General features: G+C 34.6%; 1 protein-coding gene across 4 annotated transcripts in view; it reads right to left on the bottom strand.

Annotated features, from left to right (window-relative positions):
• Nucleotides 1-17,705, bottom strand: part of Polr1C (RNA polymerase I and III subunit C) — a 90,952-nt gene extending 73,247 nt beyond the window's left edge. For 2 of the 4 annotated variants that reach the window (XM_069826625.1, XM_069826626.1), the window contains exons 1-3: nt 17,466-17,704; nt 8,491-8,559; nt 7,006-7,113 (exon numbers count right to left, since the gene is read on the bottom strand). In XM_069826625.1, coding sequence (XP_069682726.1) covers nt 7,006-7,113; nt 8,491-8,559; nt 17,466-17,600 — 312 coding nt within the window. In that variant the 5' untranslated portion in view covers nt 17,601-17,704. Of the gene's footprint in view, nt 1-7,005; nt 7,114-8,490; nt 8,560-17,465 lie in introns of all 4 variants that reach the window. The other 2 variants (XM_069826624.1, XM_069826623.1) reach the window with 2 other exon arrangements.
• Nucleotides 17,706-20,321: the final 2,616 nt, after the last annotated feature.

The raw sequence follows: 20,321 nt of genomic DNA, 5'->3' as shown, positions 1-20,321 counted from the left end.
TTCACAATTCCTTCCAGTGTATCCTTCAGTAGGCAGTTTTTTCTCAACCAGAGACCCAACTAATTCCTTTTCCTCTTCCTGATCAGTTTCAGCACCATTCTTTCTTCACCCACTCTTTCCAGCACAACTTCATTTCTTATTGTGTCTGTCCACTTTATACATTCAATTCTTCTTCAAATTCACATTTCAAATGCTTCTATTTGCTTCTTTTCGCTTCGTCATAATGTCCACATTTCTGCCCCATACAATGCCACACTCCATACAAAGCACTTCATCAGTCTCTTCCTTAGTTCTTTTTCCAGAGGTCCGAAGAAATAATGTAACCAACGAAATTTGCGAACAGATAGTCTCCAGTTTGGTCATTTGGTGCTTTCTCTTGGTAGCATGTGCTTCTTATTCACAGTATTTGTGACTATAATAGCTGCGAGTTTTCGTTAATATGTCAAAAAAAAGTGTTCATGGAATGACAAACTTCAACAAGACTTTCCGTACATTTCGAAATTAAAGTGGGAATATAACGAACAGTGTACACTGTGTAACTCGACATTTTTAATATCACACGATTGGAGAGCAGACAGCAATAACCACTCAACAAAAAGAAGCATAAAAACTAAACTTTAGCATCACTGTCTAATAAAATGACATCTTATTTCAAGCCAACAGTCACGGGAAAAGAATAATTAAAATGTGCAGCAGAAGAAGGCACTTTTACTTGTCAGACCATCAAATATAACCACAGTTTTCGTTCGATGGACTGCACTTCTTCCATTGGTAGGAATTTTTTAACAGAAGCAGCTTTACTTGCAGTCACATTAAATGTGAGCAAATTTTAGTGAATGTGCTGGCCTATTGTGCAATGAAAGCCATTGTGAAAGCATTAGAAGTAGCTAGGTTCATCTCTGTGATGATTGATTCCTTCAATCATAAACATCTGAAAATTGTTTCTGTCCTTGTGAGGTATTTTTTCCCTAAAATAGAAAATTAAAGTAATGATAACTGAATTTAGTTTGTAAGCTAATTTCCTTGGCAATTTATTATCACATAAAGGTGTCCCGGTTTTCTAATTTCAAAATCTGATCACCCTGCTTTAGGTTGGTTTTCTCAGGCTAGTTTTAGTTTCCTTTAGTTAGTTTGGTTTACATATGTTAGTTCCTCTTTCGAAATTGTACTCTAGATACATTATTATATGCAGACGATCAGGTTCTTTTTGCTACAAATGAAGAGAGCTACAATACTCAGTATATCATTTGAATACAATAGCACAAAATTTCAATATCAAAATTTCCCCAAACAAAACAAAAATTATGGCGTTCCAAGATAAACAGCCAGTTAGGAGTAAAATTTGCATTGGAACCCATACGTTAGAACAGGTAAGCTCTTTAAATAGTTAGGTTATAATTTGACATATTTACCTGTTACTGATATATCTGAAAATATTCAACATTTTAATGGAGCCTTAAGAACCATTAACCAGGTTTTCACAACCACGAAAACCCAAAAACATACCAGGTTAAAAGCATATGAAGTTCTAGCAAGACCTGTTCTCATGTATGGGTAGTGAGGCCTGGACTGTCCGAAACTCAGATGTTCAATGCCTAACAACTGCAGAAATGAGATTTCTAAGGAGGACTGCCGGCTACAGCTTGCTTGACCACAAAAGGAATGAACTAATTACAAAAGAATTGAAAATTACACCTATTTATGAACATCTCAACCACTATAGACAAAAATGGCTTAACTATATCAATAGGATGGAGCGTTCCAGACTCCCAAGACAAATTCTCCGCTATATACCACATGGAAGACGATCTTTGGGATGCCCTCTGAAAAAATGGACGGAGACCGTAACAGGCCATTAGGCCTAATACCTGCAAGGATGATGATGATGATGATGATGATAGTTTTAATTTATTTTGCAGCTGTACACACTTTGGGTTTGTTTCTGTTCCATTCTGTAGCTCTGCTAATCCTGCATCCAGCACTATGACATCAATTACCGCATATTTTAAGGACTAGATTTAATTTGTATTCCTTCAATTTATTTCATACCTTAGTGGTGTAAATGCAAGACTGCTGAGCGCAGTTAAGCTACTGTACGGCAAATTCAAATCCACCAGTCCCCAATCGTAAGTAAATTAAAAGTTTTATAATACTAATCATTTATTCATAAAATTCTGCCCAAGGGCAGGTCCTTCACTGCAAACCCAGCATTCTCCACTCTCCCCTCTTTTCTGCCTTCCTCATAATACTATAAGCATATTAATAATTTGTGATTTGATTGTTGATAGAACTGCAGAGAAAGTGAGACAGAAAGAAACAAAGGTAGAAATACAGTGCATCTTTGTCATCATGCCTGTGATGATTGACCGGCCGTGTGCCCAGTGGAAGGCCCTGCTTCTGCCGCTGAGATGGCAGGTGCACTCATGCAACTTGTTAAAACTTACAATGGAGCTTCATGCACAATATCTGGTTCTCTGATGATCAATATCTGTCATTCTGTGATGCCATGTGGACATGCAGATGAAATCAAGCCTCATCATAAAAAAAATCGATCAGGGATCAAGTTTTTCTTTATTTACTTCTTCTAATACATAATTACAAAAATTAAGCCTGCAATATTTGTGATCTTGGGGCTGTAATTCATGACATGATTGACATGATAGAATTCTGTATGGTTTTAGTTTCAATAATTTTGTTGCCACACTCGCACATGCTTTAGAAATCCCTGTCTGCTGTGCTTAATGTTTCAGAGACTTGCGTAGGCTATGCTCTAATGCCACACCAATTTCATCCAGTTTTTCCTCTGTAAGAACACGGTGCTTTTGTCGTCTTTTTCTGTCACTTACAGAACCTGTTTCTAGAGGGAATGGCCTGTCAGGAAATTTACGTCTGAATTTTCGTGTCGTTGAAGCACACGATTTTGTATTCTTTATCTTAACACTAGGACAACCGGAAGCAGTCAATTGACCATTTTCGATATTTAACATCTCATAATGTTCTTTATTAGTTTCGTAGGCCTACACATTCGAGAATTTGTGACTATTAATATTTTAGTTAAGATTATATTTTATGCGTATTTTCATTTTTTTACATTTTCCAGTTTCTTGAGGCAGCTTCTACATACCTACTGTTAACAATAGCAGTCAAATGACCGTTATTCAACATCGTCGTTTTTCACCATTCTTACAATTGATTATGCGGCATTATTAGACCAACGGACTCATAAACCAGTTTGAACATGTTTGCTACTGCACATTGTGACATGTCAAGTCAGGTCGTCAGTATCATTCCTTCATCAACAGTTGTCAGTGAAGGATGTGCTGAAAAATGTCAATCAGACATAGTGATTCTGAAATTGTGACCTGTTATTTTGACGACATTTCGCCTTCGCAGTCCGAGAATGAACAGCCGGAGTCTAAATCAGAATGTGAGTCAATGATTAGTGAAGACGAATTCATACTACGTCACTCAACAGTAGTGAAGACAGTGCTAGTGAGTATGATAAGCTGCAGGAAAAATTCATAAAAACCAGCAAAGGCCCACACGAACAGAAAACTGCAATTGTACGTATTTCGTTTTATTTTTTTTACGCAGTGAATGTACATATATTGAGTACACAAGTAAAATCCTCTCTTTTTTTTTTTTTTTTTTTTTTTTTAAGATCGCAGACCAACTGCGAGAAACTGTGGGAGGAGAGGTCATGCTGGAAATCGCCGCCTTCCTGACACCCGCATCCTAGCTTCTACTATCGGCATTGAAATTTCTACTGAAATTGGACTCTGCAGTGCTGGCGTTCAAACCGCACACCCTGTGAATGTTCCCATCACTTTAGGCAGGCCTTATAGGCAAAGACGAACGAGGTACAGATGGAAGTACTTGGACGCGTATTGCTCCTGGATCCAATGCAGGTAGGAGCAGTATTCAGAACATTATCCGAGAGACATAGGATCCTACTGATTACACTAAGAGGGGCATTGATAAGGAATTCCCTGCAAGCACTTGGCGTCTTTTTGTCAAGGAGCCTATTTTGCGCCTAATAAAGCATTGCACTGAAACAAAGGCTCACAGTGTTCTTGGCAAAGACTCATGGACTGTTGAGCTGGAGAACTTGATACATTCATTGCAATCTTGTACTGCCAAGGAGTATATGGTGCCAGAGCTCTCAAATCTATTGACCTCTGGTGTCGAGAGCGGTGTCCTCCATTTTTTACAGAGACTATGTTAAAATATAGATTTCTAGAAATTATGAAATGTCTTAGGTTTGATTTGAGGGCAATGAGAACTCACTGAAAGCAACATGACAAGTTTTGTTTGGCCTCTGAAATATGGAATAGATTTATTGACAACTGATTGCCTGCTACAGTCCTTCAGAATATATAACTAATAATTATAGATCAACAATTGTTCCCTTCCAAGTCAGATGTCCATTTACATAGTATATGAGCAGCAAACCAGATAAATCTGTAACAAATTCTGGCTTGCTACTATGCAGATGTTAGATACGTCCTTAATGGTTTCCCCTACCTAAGGAAAGATGAGACAAGACCAGTTGGCAGAATACTCAGTGAGCATGTTGTCTTGCGCCTTCTTGAGCCTTTCCTCGATAAAGAGAGAACTGTCACAATGGACAATTTTTTCACTCCATTGAGCCTAGCCTTGGAATTGAAGAAAAGAGCTATCAGTATTGTAGGCACACTGAACAGAGCTAGAAAAGAAGTGCCATATTCTGTAAAGAATTCCCGAGATCCTCTGTATAGCACTGTTCTGTATAAAGCAGGAGACGCCACTCTCTCTTCGTACCAAGATAAAAAGCAAAAAATGTACTAATTCTTAGTACACTGCACACTCAGGTCTCGATTAATGAAATACAGAATAAACAAACTCCTGAGACCATTACATTTTACAATAAGACAAAATTTGGTCGATCAGATGTGCAGAAAATACAGCATGTGAACAATGAGCTGGAGATGGCCTGTTCATGTATTTTATAATATACTAGACTTAGCAATGATAAATGCTCATACACTGTACCAAATAATTTCCGACTCTAAGATGTCTCGAAGTTCATACATCAAGAGGTTGCTAAAGAACTAGTAGGTCCCTAAGAAACAATAGGATGCAACAACCCATATCGATCTGGCAGAGAGAAATTTGTCCCGGCCCTCTGCCTGGTGGTAGCCACAAGCAATGTCAGATAAGGTTGTGTAACGGAAATAAAACAAAATTAGTGTGTTCAAAATGTAAGAAGTTTGTATGTGGATCATGTTTGAGTAAAATAAAAGTATGCAACAAATGTGAAGAAATTCCAAAATAAAAGACTGATGCACAGCCAAAGGGATTTGAGTCAACATAATTTTTCAGGGGAACCAAAATAAACTTCAAAAGTTATCCAAAATCTAAACGTGTATTTTATAAAAATTTATAAATATAGTATATCACTACATCTTGCATTCTGCCCCAATATAGCCGGCCCGGATGGCTCAAGCGGTAGGGGCACGGCATGTCTCTGTCGCTTAGTCCGAAGGGTTGTGGGTTCGAGTCCCGCCTCGGGCATGGGTGTTGTGTTTGTATTAGTGTAACTAAAAAAAAAACGAAAACAGAAAACAGAGGTAACTTTGGTAAACGGCCTCTGGCCGGACTAAATTTAAAAAAAAAATATATATATATATATATATATTAAGCCCGTAATATCAAACGAAAGCTGGAGTTTTTGTAGTTAATAGCTTGTCAACTAAAAATAAAAAAAAAATAAAAAAAAATAAATAAATAAATAAAAATAAAGTATCTAACTTAAGACCTCTATGACAATGGCATGCATCAAAGATTATAATTTTCTATGTTATATTAATATTTTTGTGACTATAAAAAAGATCAGTTTGCAAATATGTAAAAATGTATCCCGTGTGTAAAGATTTTCTTATTGACTTTTGTTAAGAAGAATAAATATTTCGATGTCAGATATTTTATTTATATTATATTCTGTCTTCATAAAAGTAGTTTCAAGAAATTACTAATCAGAAATAGAATCAAAATAAATCCCTGAAAACTGAAACCAAGGAAAATATTTTAGGTTTAAAGTACTAGCAGTCAATTGACTGTTCCTGATATTTATATTTATAGTTGATGTGACTCTTATGGTAGGTAGTTCTAGTGTTAATGAATATCTGTTTACAAAGACAAAACAATCTATTCTCCATCTCAGCTAAACAAATACTGCCAGAGGCCAAGTTACAGATAAACTGTTTTATTGATAGACATAGTGTTGATAAGAATGAGAATGGTCTTGACTAGCTGTGTCAGCATACATGTCGTCTTAGCAGCAGAAGCTTGGCCTCCCACCGAACATTCGGCCAGTCAATCATTGTGGGCATAATGGCAAAGATACACTGTATTATCTGTTAATTAATCTTTTTATTTATTACCAATAACCAATATAAGTGGGGATGGCTGGGACATACACTTTGCCGACCTCCAGATGACCCCGCCAGGAAGGCATTGAATTGGAATCCGCAGGGCAGCAGAGGAATTGGCAGACCCAAGGTAACATGGAAATGAACTGTTCTCACAGAAGCAAAAACGATGGGGAAGACACGGAATGAGATCAAGGAGTTGGCCAGGAATAGAGTCAGATGGAGAAGCTTTCTGAGAGCTCTATGTTCCACGCAGAAATGATGGGAATATTAATTGATTGAATAACTAATATATTCACGTGTTTTCCATGACCAAAAATAGCTCAAATCACCTCGATTCTAGCCTTTTACTTAAATGACTAATATTTACATACTCTGCTTGGATGTGGGTAATGTCACAGGTTACAGTGTTCTGTATCATTCATTCCACGTAACATAATTACATCATAGGTTCCAAGACACACAAACTATTGTGTAGATCTGATCCTAAAATGTTTGAGATTATTCTATTAATACTACTATACTAAAAGCTGTGAAATGAAAATGGAGTCTGAAACAAATTTACTAAATATTATGAAATGTATAAAAATATTACCTCTGCAAGAAGAAGTCTTCTAAACGCATTTGCTATTGCAGCATGAATTCCAATTAGATCAAATTCCATTTCAGTTTCATCATACTTCACAATCCGCACCTTGAAGCCCTAAGAATAAAATAAATCAGTAAATAATCACTACAGGCAGGAAAGTGAACATAGTATAATTTTTCAGAAGCTGAGGTGCAACAGATTCAAGTTTTATTACATTATATTAACAAAATACTGAAGAACTATTTTTTCCACGTCAATAATGCCACGAATTTCAAAGCATATATGTGGAAGGTGAAGTTTTCAGCATTTCGTATTTTGAACCGAAACTTCCAGAGTGATTCTGGAACCTGATTACTTAAATTCGATAGATGCCAAATGTTACTATTACAGATTACACAGAGTGAGTCAGCCAGGGCTAGACCAGCACCAGCGGAAAGCATATGCGTAGTAACTGCTGCGTCATCACAGTGATCGACTCTTGCTCGCATACGTTTCATGTTTAGTTACATAAACACGTTCACATAGTGAGGGTGCAGCTGTTTACCATACATTTAGAGTGCAGCAGTATGTCCATTATGAAATATATAGTCTTGAACAACTAATGTTTATTTACGACAACTTTGTGAGGTACGAATCTTGAAGAATAGTTGTAACAAACTTCCGGCAGTCATTCCCTGATTTGCCAAAGCCTTCTAATGCAATGATTTACAATTTAGTGACGAAATTTCGTACAACTGGATAAGAAATGAACATGTATGAAGTGTGTTCTCACTGCGGAGATGTTAGATAAAATTGGCCACCAACTAGAGAGAAGTCCTACAGCATCATTCTGCCATGTAGCTCAGCAGGTAGGGGTGTCACAGTCTTCAATGATAAGAGGTACGAAACAATTAAAATTAAAACCTTACAAAATTCGTGTAGTTCAGAGTTTAGTGGAACCCAATTATCAGAGCAGACTTAGGTTTTGCATGTGGTTCCACAGTCAGTGTATGATGGACTACTTGACCCAGTCTTAATTTTTTATAGTGATGAAGCATGGTTTCACCTCAGTGGTTACGTGAACACCCAAAACAGTTGTTACTGGGACAGTTAAAATCCACACCATTTTCATGAACAACTGCTACATGACATAAATTTCAGCCATTTCAGCAAGTTGCTGGATATGTCTTCAGGAAATGTGCAGCCTGCCAGATATCACAAGGACTTCCATTTCGAACATGAATTGTGAATTTGGTAAGTACATCATTATGCAATACTAACCACAAGACCACGGAACGAATCCTCCACATATGGTAGCGTCAATAGGTATCAATCAGCTGCCTTGAATGTGGTTAGGAGTCTAGCCCTGGCTGGTTCATCTTGTACTTCACAGCAAACAAACCACTGGAGTTTAAATTTATGGGTAGTGTCTACTTTACATATACTATATCACAGCAAGTCACGAAATTAAAAAGCCAAAGTTGGAGCTAAAAGACAATAACAATAACTTACTTTCTGGAACTTAGAATGACTCCAGGTATCATCTATGCTGTAACCACCTGGATAATCAGATGAAGCAGCCTGTAATAAGAAAAAACAGTACATATACGTTCTGTAAAGATTTGAATGTAGGGTTGCCACTAGCAGTGGATTTCACAGACAGCCTGCGACTTTATAGTGTAAGAAGAAAGTTCAGGCCGAAAAGATTAAAGCCCGCGAATTTGAATGCAGTGGGACAGGAATCTGGGAAATTGTAATAATCTGTGGGATAGTGTCAAAATGATAATCAAGTGGATGTAAGATAATACATCTTGCAAAATGAATGGGAGCCATCTCTTTGACCAAACTGAAATTTTCTCTATCGGAAACAAAGAAGAAAATTCTAAATATATACTTTCACACAAAATCTGGTTAAATTTTTTTTTCACATCTGTTTTTCTGTAGAGCAGTACTCAGAATTACTGAAAATTGCAGATTTTATTTCTCTGCACCTGGGCATATTGACAACGATGAAAAAGTATTTTCTTTGATGAATGCTCAGTGGACAGAAGAAAGGAACAGATTATCACATAAGTCAGTAAAAGCAATTCTGTAATATGAAAAATGTACATTGCAATGAATTTCACAAGGTAATTCGGAAACAAACCAAGTTCCATTCTTCTATTCACAGTTCTGAGAATTATGAGTGGTACTGGTGATGACATACAGAACTGAATGTCTGCCACTAAAATAAATAATAATAATAATAATAATAATAATAATAATAATAATAATAATAATAATAATAACAATGTAATGACCATGTCAAATAAGAAAGTAGGCCTAATAGATAAGATAAATTATATGTACAGACACTGAAGTATCCAATCCTGTCCATATTAAGTAAATAAGTGGTACTATTGTAGTGTATACAGTAAATAAATGATATTTAGTGTCCGTATTAAATATAATAGGTCTATAAGTTTCTTAGACATTCATAAGTTTTCTCTTGTCGATCGAATTGACTTGTCGATCATGTCCTGGTTTTGAGTTTCTTCATTATGACAACACTATTTGAATGTTAGTACATTCATATAGGCCTACATATTTCGATAACTGGGTAGGAGAGGACCACCTTTGTCATTTCTCCACTAACTCAACTGTCTTACAGGATTAACAAAACCATGCCGAACCAACCAGTTAGTCAACCTGACATCCTCATATTTTTATGAAACTTTCAGGAATCATTCTCCCTAAAGGTCTGAATTAAAATAGGCTATATTTTAGAAAAATTGTACCTTGTTAGGTTATGATGTAATTCATTTCTAAAAATCTGCAAAAAAAAAAGAAGTTTTTTTTTCTGCAAAAAGAAAATTTTTTTTTTTTTTGCACTAATGTTTTCAATCTTGAATAACTCTGATTCTAGAAGTCCTGCAGAGTTGTTTTAACCTCGTTTTAAACGGAATTTCAGGAGCTTCAATTTGATATGTAACTTGACTATCTCTGATATAATAAAAGAAAACTGAAGAAATTTTAAAAATGTTTGAGACAGTGTTTTTTTTAATTTAAAAAAATTTTTTTTTTTTTTTTCAGTATTGTTACAAACTACAAAACCTCAAGATTTTAGAGAGGAATCTTAATGGGATCAAGAGTATTGATCAAAAATGTAATGTGTGAGCCTATATCAACATACGTAATTATTTTATCCCAGTTATAAGGTTTGACGATCCTTTGAGATAAACAGTATTGGAAATGTGACTTTCAAACAATGATAATTGATTGATAATAAGTCTGTACTGAAAACCATTACAAGAAATTTTTAGACGACTTGATTGAAAGTTTACCACAACTTGTGGAATTTAATCAATTAATCGATCAATATCTGTTGTAAGATTAATCAATTAAAATTAATCGGTTGTACTTGATATTAATTATTATTTTGTTAGATTAATAATTCCGACAATATTCGTCTTTCAGAAATTGCTTACTTCAAAGTACAATAGTATCGTTAGTTTGTAACTTCAAAGCAGGTAGCAGGTAGAATGGGGCAAATCTTTGCATTAACAATTCAGAAAGAGCTGGAGAAATGAGGACAGTGACCTGGTCCACTAATATTGAAAGTTGAAACACAATGCAAAATCCTTATTAAGTTTTTAGATTTTTCAAGAAAACTTCCACCTTCTTGTCAGCTAGTCTTCCTATCATATGAAATACATACTTTTCTGGGATTTTCCCTCCTCATCCCTTAGCCATGGCTGCACTGTGTACAAGGGAGAGAGTACCGGTAACTATCTTCTTCTCTTCCGAAAATGTTATAACCCTATTACAATAGGGGCCAGTCTGCTGTTTTCACCACTGCACATTACTGAATTTGTAGATGAAGCTTTTGTGTTTAATTTGCTAAAGAAAAAATCAGATTTTTGTGATCTGTGAAAAGTGAAAACTCCATTATGTCATATGAGAATTTTAGAGGTAAACTCGGTGAAACATTTGGTTTTAAATTGAATGATTACGGAGAAACGCTTATTAGAAAAAAAAAAAATTTTTCGTGTTCAGTAATGTAGGAAACATTGTTACTAAACGTAGATCGGTACTTAATTCGAAGTATGTGAATGCACTCACATGTGTAAAATCATGGATGAACAGTATTAACTAGGCAAGTCTTCACACTTTTTTAAATTTGTATTTGTCTCAAAAATTCCCAGAGAAATTGACACAATAAATTATAAGCCCACCTACTAAACACTGTAGTAAATAACTAAAATAGTATTGTTTTGTAATATAAAGTTACATTATATAGAGATATACAACATTTTATACTTATGTTTATTACCGAACACAAATTAAATTTAACAATAATTGTATAGTACAGTAAAACTTTTTTCGAATCGATTAATCGATTAAATTCAAATCGTTAATTGATTAAATATTATGATTGATCGACAGCACCACTTTTAAGACATTCATTTATCACTACTCAACAATCTGCCTATTTGCGACATCTGAAAGAAAATCTATCTCAAAATGAATGTATTGTAGTTTGAGATTTCACTGAGAACTATTAATTTATACTTCAAAATGCTGCAAAAGAATTTCAGTGGAACAATGCTCAAGTGACAATACATGTCTCGTTATAGCCCTTTAGGCCTATTATATAGGTGAAGAAATTAAAAAGCTCGTGCACCTAAGTTTGGTTGTTATCACTGATTATACAGCTCATGATATTGTTGCTGTTCATTTATTCTATTGCCTCATAATTGTTTTCTTAAAACTGAAACTGCTTCGAAAACCTGAAAAGCTTCATTACTTTCCAAATAGAACACCCCAGTACAAAAATAAGTCAAACTTCCTTAACCCTAGCAATCCCAAGGCATTTTAAATAACATGCAGAAGTTATATAACATAATGAAGTCTGTTCAGCTACTGAAATACATTTCATGTAAAGCATAAACAATGAGATTAACCTTTCTGCCTGCTACATTCTTCCATTGGGATCTTTCTACTATTATAAACCAATAGGCCTATCATCTCAGATTAAATAATTCTTAAACACAAAATTCTTGTTCTTGTCAGATTTATAAACATTTTCATGTCACTGATTCGTTCGTGCTACAAGCTCCATTTAATGCATAAACATATACACATGTAACCATATAACATAGGCTACTTAACATAAGAGAACACATATTTCAATTTTTAATTTCAAATTTGTATTCTATTATGGTTCATCTGCACATAGGCCTATATACTGTGTACCGGTATTTAAAATTCCAATTGCAGCATCACTATAATTGTAATGTGTGTAATACTTAATTTCAATTTTCTCAGTGCTTCAACATCTATTAAGCTACTCATGATAGGCCTTACATACTGTTAAGATGCATAAAACACACATAACCAACATGGCAAAATGTAAAATACTATAGCCTGCCATAACATTGTGTTCTTAAGTGATTCTATTCGACCTGAAGACGACTTTTATATAAGCTGAAAACGTTCGTCCTTTTATATATCAGGCATATTTTGTATTTTAATAAATTTAAGTTGGATAAGTTATAGACGGAACTCAAACAGTTTATGTATACCATCATTTGGAAAACCTTGTAATTGTGACAGACAATGCAAGTTATCATTTGCGGCAGCTGATTTGATTTCCTACAATGAACAGCAATGTTAAAGACATTACATAAACTGGAGTTACTTTGAACACAGAGGAAACTTTGAACATTTTTTCAGAAAATCATATTTAGGTTTCTACATGCTGCACATTACAGATGGATGTAAATTTGGTATGAGAATGATTTTTATGATAATTTACCTCCATCTATAACAAGTGCAGCATGTAGGAAGCTAAATATGATTTTCTGAAAAAATGTTCAAAGTTTCCTCTGTGTTCAAAGTAACCCCAGTTTACGGTAATTAACGTCATGAGGCAGAATAATATTACAGTGCCTTACCCCATATCCATCAAGGCAGTTAGTTATGTTGCATGAAATCAAATCAGCCAATATTAGTAAGAATATGCAGTGGAGAAGCTCTCAGCCTCATATGGACACAAAGTGTTACAACTTTCTCCATATCGCTGCTATTCTAAATCTTGGGCCCAAATAAAATCTTATGTGAGGAAAAATATCATCATCCCGAATCTGAGTGCGAATGTAGACTTCTGCATGATGGAGCTGCAACAGTAAGTCCCAATAACTGATCCTCTTTTGTTCAACAAACAATTAAGACGGAAGAGAATTACATGAAGCACGAAAGGGGTAGTAACCAAGAGAGATTTGTGATTCACTTAGGAGAGAATGACAAACTGAGGTAAGAATAGTAAAATGCTATCATATTTTATTACATAAGTTTACTCTACGGATTTGGACACAAAACACAAATTCACATTATATTCTTTAGCTTTATTGATATGGAAATATGTTAATGTGAATAAATTGACTGTATAATGGCTTTACAATGGATCTTACAGTTATATAAAATTCCCTAATCATTCGCGACTGAATGAATGTACAATTTGTTGTACAGAAATAAATGTAATGTACTACAGCCAATCCATTTGTAATGGATTCTACATGTTCACACCTTAAATCCCTTTTCTTCTAAAAAATAATTCAGTTTTACGAAATATTTTATAATTCTCTGATTATATGGAAGCCAAACATTCATTCTGAAAAATTTTGTTTTACAGTTCTTAGTTATAAAGGAGACTGACTGTTTTTAGCTGCTGTAACGGATGCTACCGCCTCTCTGTTAAATTCATGACTTACCATTATTCTCACTGAAAGTTCAGGTTCTAGGATGAGGTTAGCAAATTCATCTCTTTCTTGTTTATATATTAAGAATTGCACTTCATTTCTTTACAAGAATTTTTTAGAAATGATAAAAAGGTAATTTATTAATGAATTTTATACAGTGTAACGGATTCTACATTCAATTGTAACGGATTCTACAAGTCACTTTGATATGTAGCTATGGATCTTTTATGAAGCATAAGATAGTAAAAAATTAATTTTTGAAGTGTAGTAATTTAATATTTACTATTTGAAATTAAATAAATGAACTCTGACAATAAATTAAATTATAAAGTTTAAAGGAAAAATGTATAGGAAAACAATGTAATACTGTTGGTTAGATATAGCATACACTAAAAAGAGTTTTATTTTTGTGTACAAAGAATTATTAGCTGTTTTTAGTCTCATTAATACTTTCAAGGTTACTTCTCATTATAACATTAACATCGTTGAGAAACTCTTACATTTAAGCTGTGCTGTTGAGTCCTGAAATCAAATGTTGGGAATATTTCTACAATTTCTCCGAAAAAAAAAAAAGTACTTATCACTTAAATTTGTTATAAACTTATACCATACACTAAAAATATCTTTAATTTATATTTACAGTCTCATTAATATTTACAAGTTTATTTCTCATTAACATTAACGTCTTTGTGAAACTCGTGCATTACTCTATGTCCTTGAGTCTTGAAATCAGGAGTTGGCAATATCTCACCACAACATATCACTTCCTCATTTGGGAGCCATACACAGCATGCCCTTTTCTTTGAAGGACTCAGTGGTAGGCCTGAGTACATTTTGTACTTTTTTTACAGCTTTTCTTAAAGTGCTGGTACATTGGTAAGACCCAAAAGCCTTTTCTGGTTTTGACCCATCTATTGTCTTATTTTCTTCTGCTTTCTTTTTTCTATATTTCCTCATTGCTTCTCTCTTTGCCCGTTTTAGCATATTATCCAATATTCTATCTGACTGACGCCTTACCTTTAATTGGTCCCTTTTACTTTAATCCCCCTAATGACAATAAAGTGGTGAATATTAGGACTTTTACTGTGGATATTTCATTCCCTATTAAAAATGTTTGATTAATAAATGAAATTTGATGTGATCTAACGATTGTAATGATTGTTAAAGTTAGTATTGAATAGATTAGAAAGTAAATGAATAATATATTTTCTCCAATATTTATAGTACTAATATTCACCCTATATGATTAATTGAAGAATATGTCAAAATTTTTCGGATTGAAAATTGGTTTAATCCACCAATATTTCTATCTCGATCTTTCTTCAGATATTCAGTCCATTTTTTTTATCTTCTTTCTTCTTAGCCCTAAATTTCAGCTTAGCCATACGATTATTGTATTTACTGTGATCTGCCATGATTCTGTAGAAAATTAGGCCTAAAATCGTAAAAAAAGAAAACAGGTTGTCATGCAGAATCCGTTACAGTGTAGAATCCGTTACAGTCCATTATGTTTTTAATTCACTTTAGAAATGCAAAAATATATGTAAAGGCAATGTTGGAACTGTATAATTACTTTCATGAGCTGTGGTTTTGTTTCTAATAATACTTACAATGTTATAGTAAAAAAAGACAATTTTCATGTAACGGATGCTACATTGGTTAACTGAATTTCAAATAAGATTTAAATATAATTTGGTACATACCTTGAAAATGTAACAATCAGTTCAAGAAACTACAATCTTTATGCCATGCTTTAAAACAAAAATGGCTGATATCAGCTGATAAGATTGAATGCTATAGGCTGCCCAACCCACATATTTTGGAATCAGTGTTGGGTACATGAAAAGTACCTACAAGAAAGATGCCTAAAACTTCTTTTACCTCTATAAAATTGAGGAAATCAAGGTGGAACCTTAAAATTTAATGTGTTTTAAACTATTTGTAGTATGAAATAATACTTCTTTCTAAATTTTATATTTTTAACTACATTCCCACTTTTCGTGGAATGACTGACTACTGTTTTATAACCACATTGTGAAGTCAATGTAAAATGTGACAATTACTTCCCTTAATCACTGGAGTGTGACAAAGTTCTTCTAGTCACAAAAGAGACCGACTGGGGATCCATCAAAAGATCCTAAGTAGTAGACTACTCTTGGTTTCAGAAAGGCCTTTTGAGGTGGATTGGGTTCAGGAAGCCACAAATCTGACTGACATACTCCCCCAATTAGTGAAACTATGAATAAAAAGATACCACCCAAAGACTCCTGAGAATGCTGTGTTGAGAATTTTCCATCTTTGAGAAAATATTCCTACTATTTGATCACTGTTGTTATTGTGGTAGTAATAATATACTAATAATAAATAGTATTAATCAATTGATTTAATTTATCCAAAGGGAAAATCTGAAAGAACAGAGAAGCTCCGCCCACTATCCCCTCCACTAGAAAGTAGGGGTTTAGGGTGAGTTGGTACCTAGAGGAGAAAAGTGGAACTGAAAATGCCATCTAGGAACAAAAATAGAATTCCGTTCTGTCTCCCTTCTTCTCTCTTCCTCCACCCCATCTCATTCTTTTTTTCCTCTTATTTCTTCACTTACATTGGGATTCGATCCATCAAAGTTACCTACAGAACACACACTGTGGGTAACAAGTAACACGTCAGACCGCACAACCACAACAGAACATATACCTCTAAATAGGGAAAAAATTAATCTAATTATATTCAATGGGGAGATATTCTGCGAGTGAGGGAGGCGAGTTTGGACCTCCAATAGTGTTACTTTCACAGGTGAGTGTTATGTTATGCTAAATGCGGTCATTTTAAATTTGTTATTGGTATAATTCTTACGACGTGAGGGCTGACGAATGCACACCTAATTTTTGCGGAAGTGAGGTAGTTAATAGGTGTAATTTTTACCACGTTGGTTCGAATGCACATCGAATTTTGCCGGGCGTAAGTTTCTTATAAGAAGGCTAGGGAGTGAGCCACCGGAAAGGAGTGTAGAGAGAGAGAGAGAGAGAGAGCAGCTGCCATGCGAGAAGTGGTGAAAGTGGGGATAAGTTCCCCTACCGCTGTTCTGTTCTTTCAGATTTAGCCAAAATCTCCCCTATATGCCTGCCAATCACCGTCATCTGTGAAGAAGCGGTGTGGAGGCTGGATTCTTTATTTGTGGAACTGACAGTATACTTCCAGTGAGGTTAAGTTAGCGAAAAAATGACATAGTGTTACTTTAATGCCAAAACCTTGTAACTAGAATGTCGGTTTATACATTTTGCTTGTTTTTGAAAGTATATACAGCGCTAGTATTCTAAATTAAGCTTCACTGCCTTGTCAGTGGATGGATCTGTGGATAAACCTTCAAGTGCACGCAAAAAAATGAAAATCGACATCCGCACCAGTTACGAAGTTTAGAAATTAAGGTGACGATATGTAACAGGCAAATCTCTCCTACTGAATTACCCATATTTTCTTACAGTAGTAGGCAAATCACACAAAATGTTTGTAACTATGTAGATCAACGTTTTAAGACTTAGATGTTAGTTTTCTCATAGTAAACCTACAGATTATTTTTTCTGTTGTTTTGGTAAAGAGAGATGGCATTAAAATGAGCTTTGAGATTAATTTTCATTTAACTCCAGTCCTTATTGCAAATAATTTTACATAAATCAAACACATAAAGTGCAAGTGTTCTTTTGATTTCTGCACACCCACTTGTATAATTTAACATGTGTGTAATGACTTAACCCTCTTTATCCAAACACCACAGATTTTACCCCACTTCGCCGGCAATAGGACGTAAATATTGTACGCAGCACTAACATTTAAAACTCCATTTTCTTTCAGTATCACACGTGTTCGACCTTCTTCTATGTTATTCATGATATTACAATAATGATTTATTTACTTATTTATTCATATTTACACTATACTCCTATCAACCACTGTCACCCAGTGTAGTCACTTAGACTAAAGGCGCAAATTTCCCCCAATTTCCGGAACTAGACGAGAGGCTCGGGCAAGGTATCTAGAACTCGGGACCAAGTCCCCACGTATGCCGTTATAGTTACTTACCTAGCCGCGAAGGGAGCGCTGCTGTGCTGTACAAAATGGTATATCCACGGACTCTGGTACAAAACAGAGTCGGGTACAAAATTGAAACTCTTCGCGCAAGGGCAGCCATCAGCGTAGCCACCTTGGAATCCATCACAGAAACTAGCACCACAGTCTACTATATAGTAGACCGTCTGAACCACAGTCTAATATATACAGACGCGCAACTTCAACACTTTTTTTGCCAACATTCACGACACTAGCGCTCAAGCGGCAGGCAAGGCACTGGTCATAGGGTTGATACAGCCAGCACGTGCTTTAAAGATATGCGAGATGTTATAATAACGTTTTAATCATGCGTCGGAATAAAGGCAATGTGTGCAATGACGAAAATTGCAGTAACAACAAGTTTAAATCTCCGAATTTGTCGTTCTTCAGATTCCCTAAAGACCAAGAGAAAATCATAACTCAGTCATAACCTATAATCCACGCCGTAGGTAGCCTACGTATTGTGTTCTATAAAACATTTATTAGTTATCAGTTACCTATTTGTATGTCAGGAAGGAGAGTTTAAATAAAAACAAAGTAAATACCTGTTACAGTATATTACTGTTTTGCAGAGATCATGTGTAAATGTGTAACCATTCCGATTTTGGATAATGTATCTACAGTTTTTAATGCAAGTAATTCAATAATTTTCGTACGGTATTCATGTTTTTTTCTTTATATTTTTCAAAAGTTGAACGTTATATTGCATTCAAGTAGGTATCATGGTGTTAATTTTGCAAGAATTCATGGAGTATAGTAATCCTTTTGCAAAATATTCACTTCTTGAATAAATCCAGACTGTGTCAATAAATTTCTGATGTGTTGGTGTACATTCATGTGGCAGACGTATTAAGTTCTCAAGAAATAAAAGAGTCTTTTTAAATTTAATATAAAAAGCAATCTTTTCTGTAATAATTTGCATGACTGTTATTGGTGTTGATTTTACATTACCAGTGATTATTTGAGCCGTTCAGAGCAGAAGTGGTATAAGACAAAATTAGGTAATGAGGCTTAAAGTAAAAATTCTGTAAAATACAGAGCAAGTAGCAATTAATATATCATTCGTGCTATTCACTGACTACTAATAGTTTAAATAAATTCAATATTAACTGCTACTTTGCGCTGTATTTTACAGAATGTTTACTTTAACCCTCATTACCCATTTTTGACTTACACCACTTTTGCTCTGAAAATAAAATTAGGCCTACATTTTCTGAGTTAATTGAAGTTACAATTTTTTCAACAAAGTTGTGTATTCATTTGTTCTCACCTACGTCATAATAACAGTAAGTGCATGTAAATTACGTATTATATAGGTAGGATAAGTTAAAATTAAGCTTATGTGTGAAAACTGGAAATGTAATATAAAATGCGGTAAACTTTCCATAAAAATTTAACCATAATATCAGCACTATTAGCGACTCAAAATAATAATTAAAAAAAAAAGAAAAATAATGAACTTCATAAATCAATGTCTGTCAAATTAAGGTTTAAATCTTCCCCCTTTTTATTTTTAAGTTTACTTCAGCGGCCGAGTTTACCCCAATTTGCGGTATGGAAAATAGTTAATTTCTCAGGAAATAGGGAGAGGAGTTCACCACGCGATGTACCCTACGAGATATGCCCTACAATTTTGACTCTTCTCACAGGAAATATAGAGTTCCAATGGTTTATAAATATATTTAGGAATGAATTAAATTAACCGTCCACGTACAAACAATTATATTATTTCAAACCATGATACGTGATCAGGGCCATGATTCAGTTGTAAGGAGCAGAAAGAATTACGTTTATTTCCAACTTCCGAAAGTTGTAGATTAACTGCGTGTGAAATTCTTCCAGGATTCTAAAGTAGAATTAGTAAGAACCATATACACTTATTGTATAGCAATGTACCCTACGAGATATGCCCTACAATTTTGACTCCTCTCACAGGAAATATAGAGTTCCAATGGTTTATAAATATATTTAGGAATGAATTGAATTAACCGTCCACGTACAAACAATTATATTATTTCAAACCATGATACGTGATCAGGGCCATGATTCAGTTGTAAGGAGCAGAAAGAATTACGTTTATTTCCAACTTCCGAAAGTTGTAGATTAACTGCGTGTGAAATTCTTCCAGGATTCTAAAGTAGAATTAGTAAGAACCATATACACTTATTGTATAGCAATGTACCCTACGAGATATGCCCTACAATTTTGACTCTTCTCACAGGAAATATAGAGTTCCAATGGTTTATAAATATATTTAGGAATGAATTAAATTAACCGTCCACGTACAAACAATTATATTATTTCAAACCATGATACGTGATCAGGGCCATGATTCAGTTGTAAGGAGCAGAAAGAATTACGTTTATTTCCAACTTCCGAAAGTTGTAGATTAACTGCGTGTGAAATTCTTCCAGGATTCTAAAGTAGAATTAGTAAGAACCATATACACTTATTGTATAGCAATGTACCCTACGAGATATGCCCTACAATTTTGACTCCTCT

This window comes from Periplaneta americana, chromosome 5, assembly GCF_040183065.1.
Source record: "Periplaneta americana isolate PAMFEO1 chromosome 5, P.americana_PAMFEO1_priV1, whole genome shotgun sequence".
Taxonomy (NCBI): domain Eukaryota; kingdom Metazoa; phylum Arthropoda; class Insecta; order Blattodea; family Blattidae; genus Periplaneta; species Periplaneta americana.
This window is presented reverse-complemented; position numbering and strand designations above follow the sequence as displayed.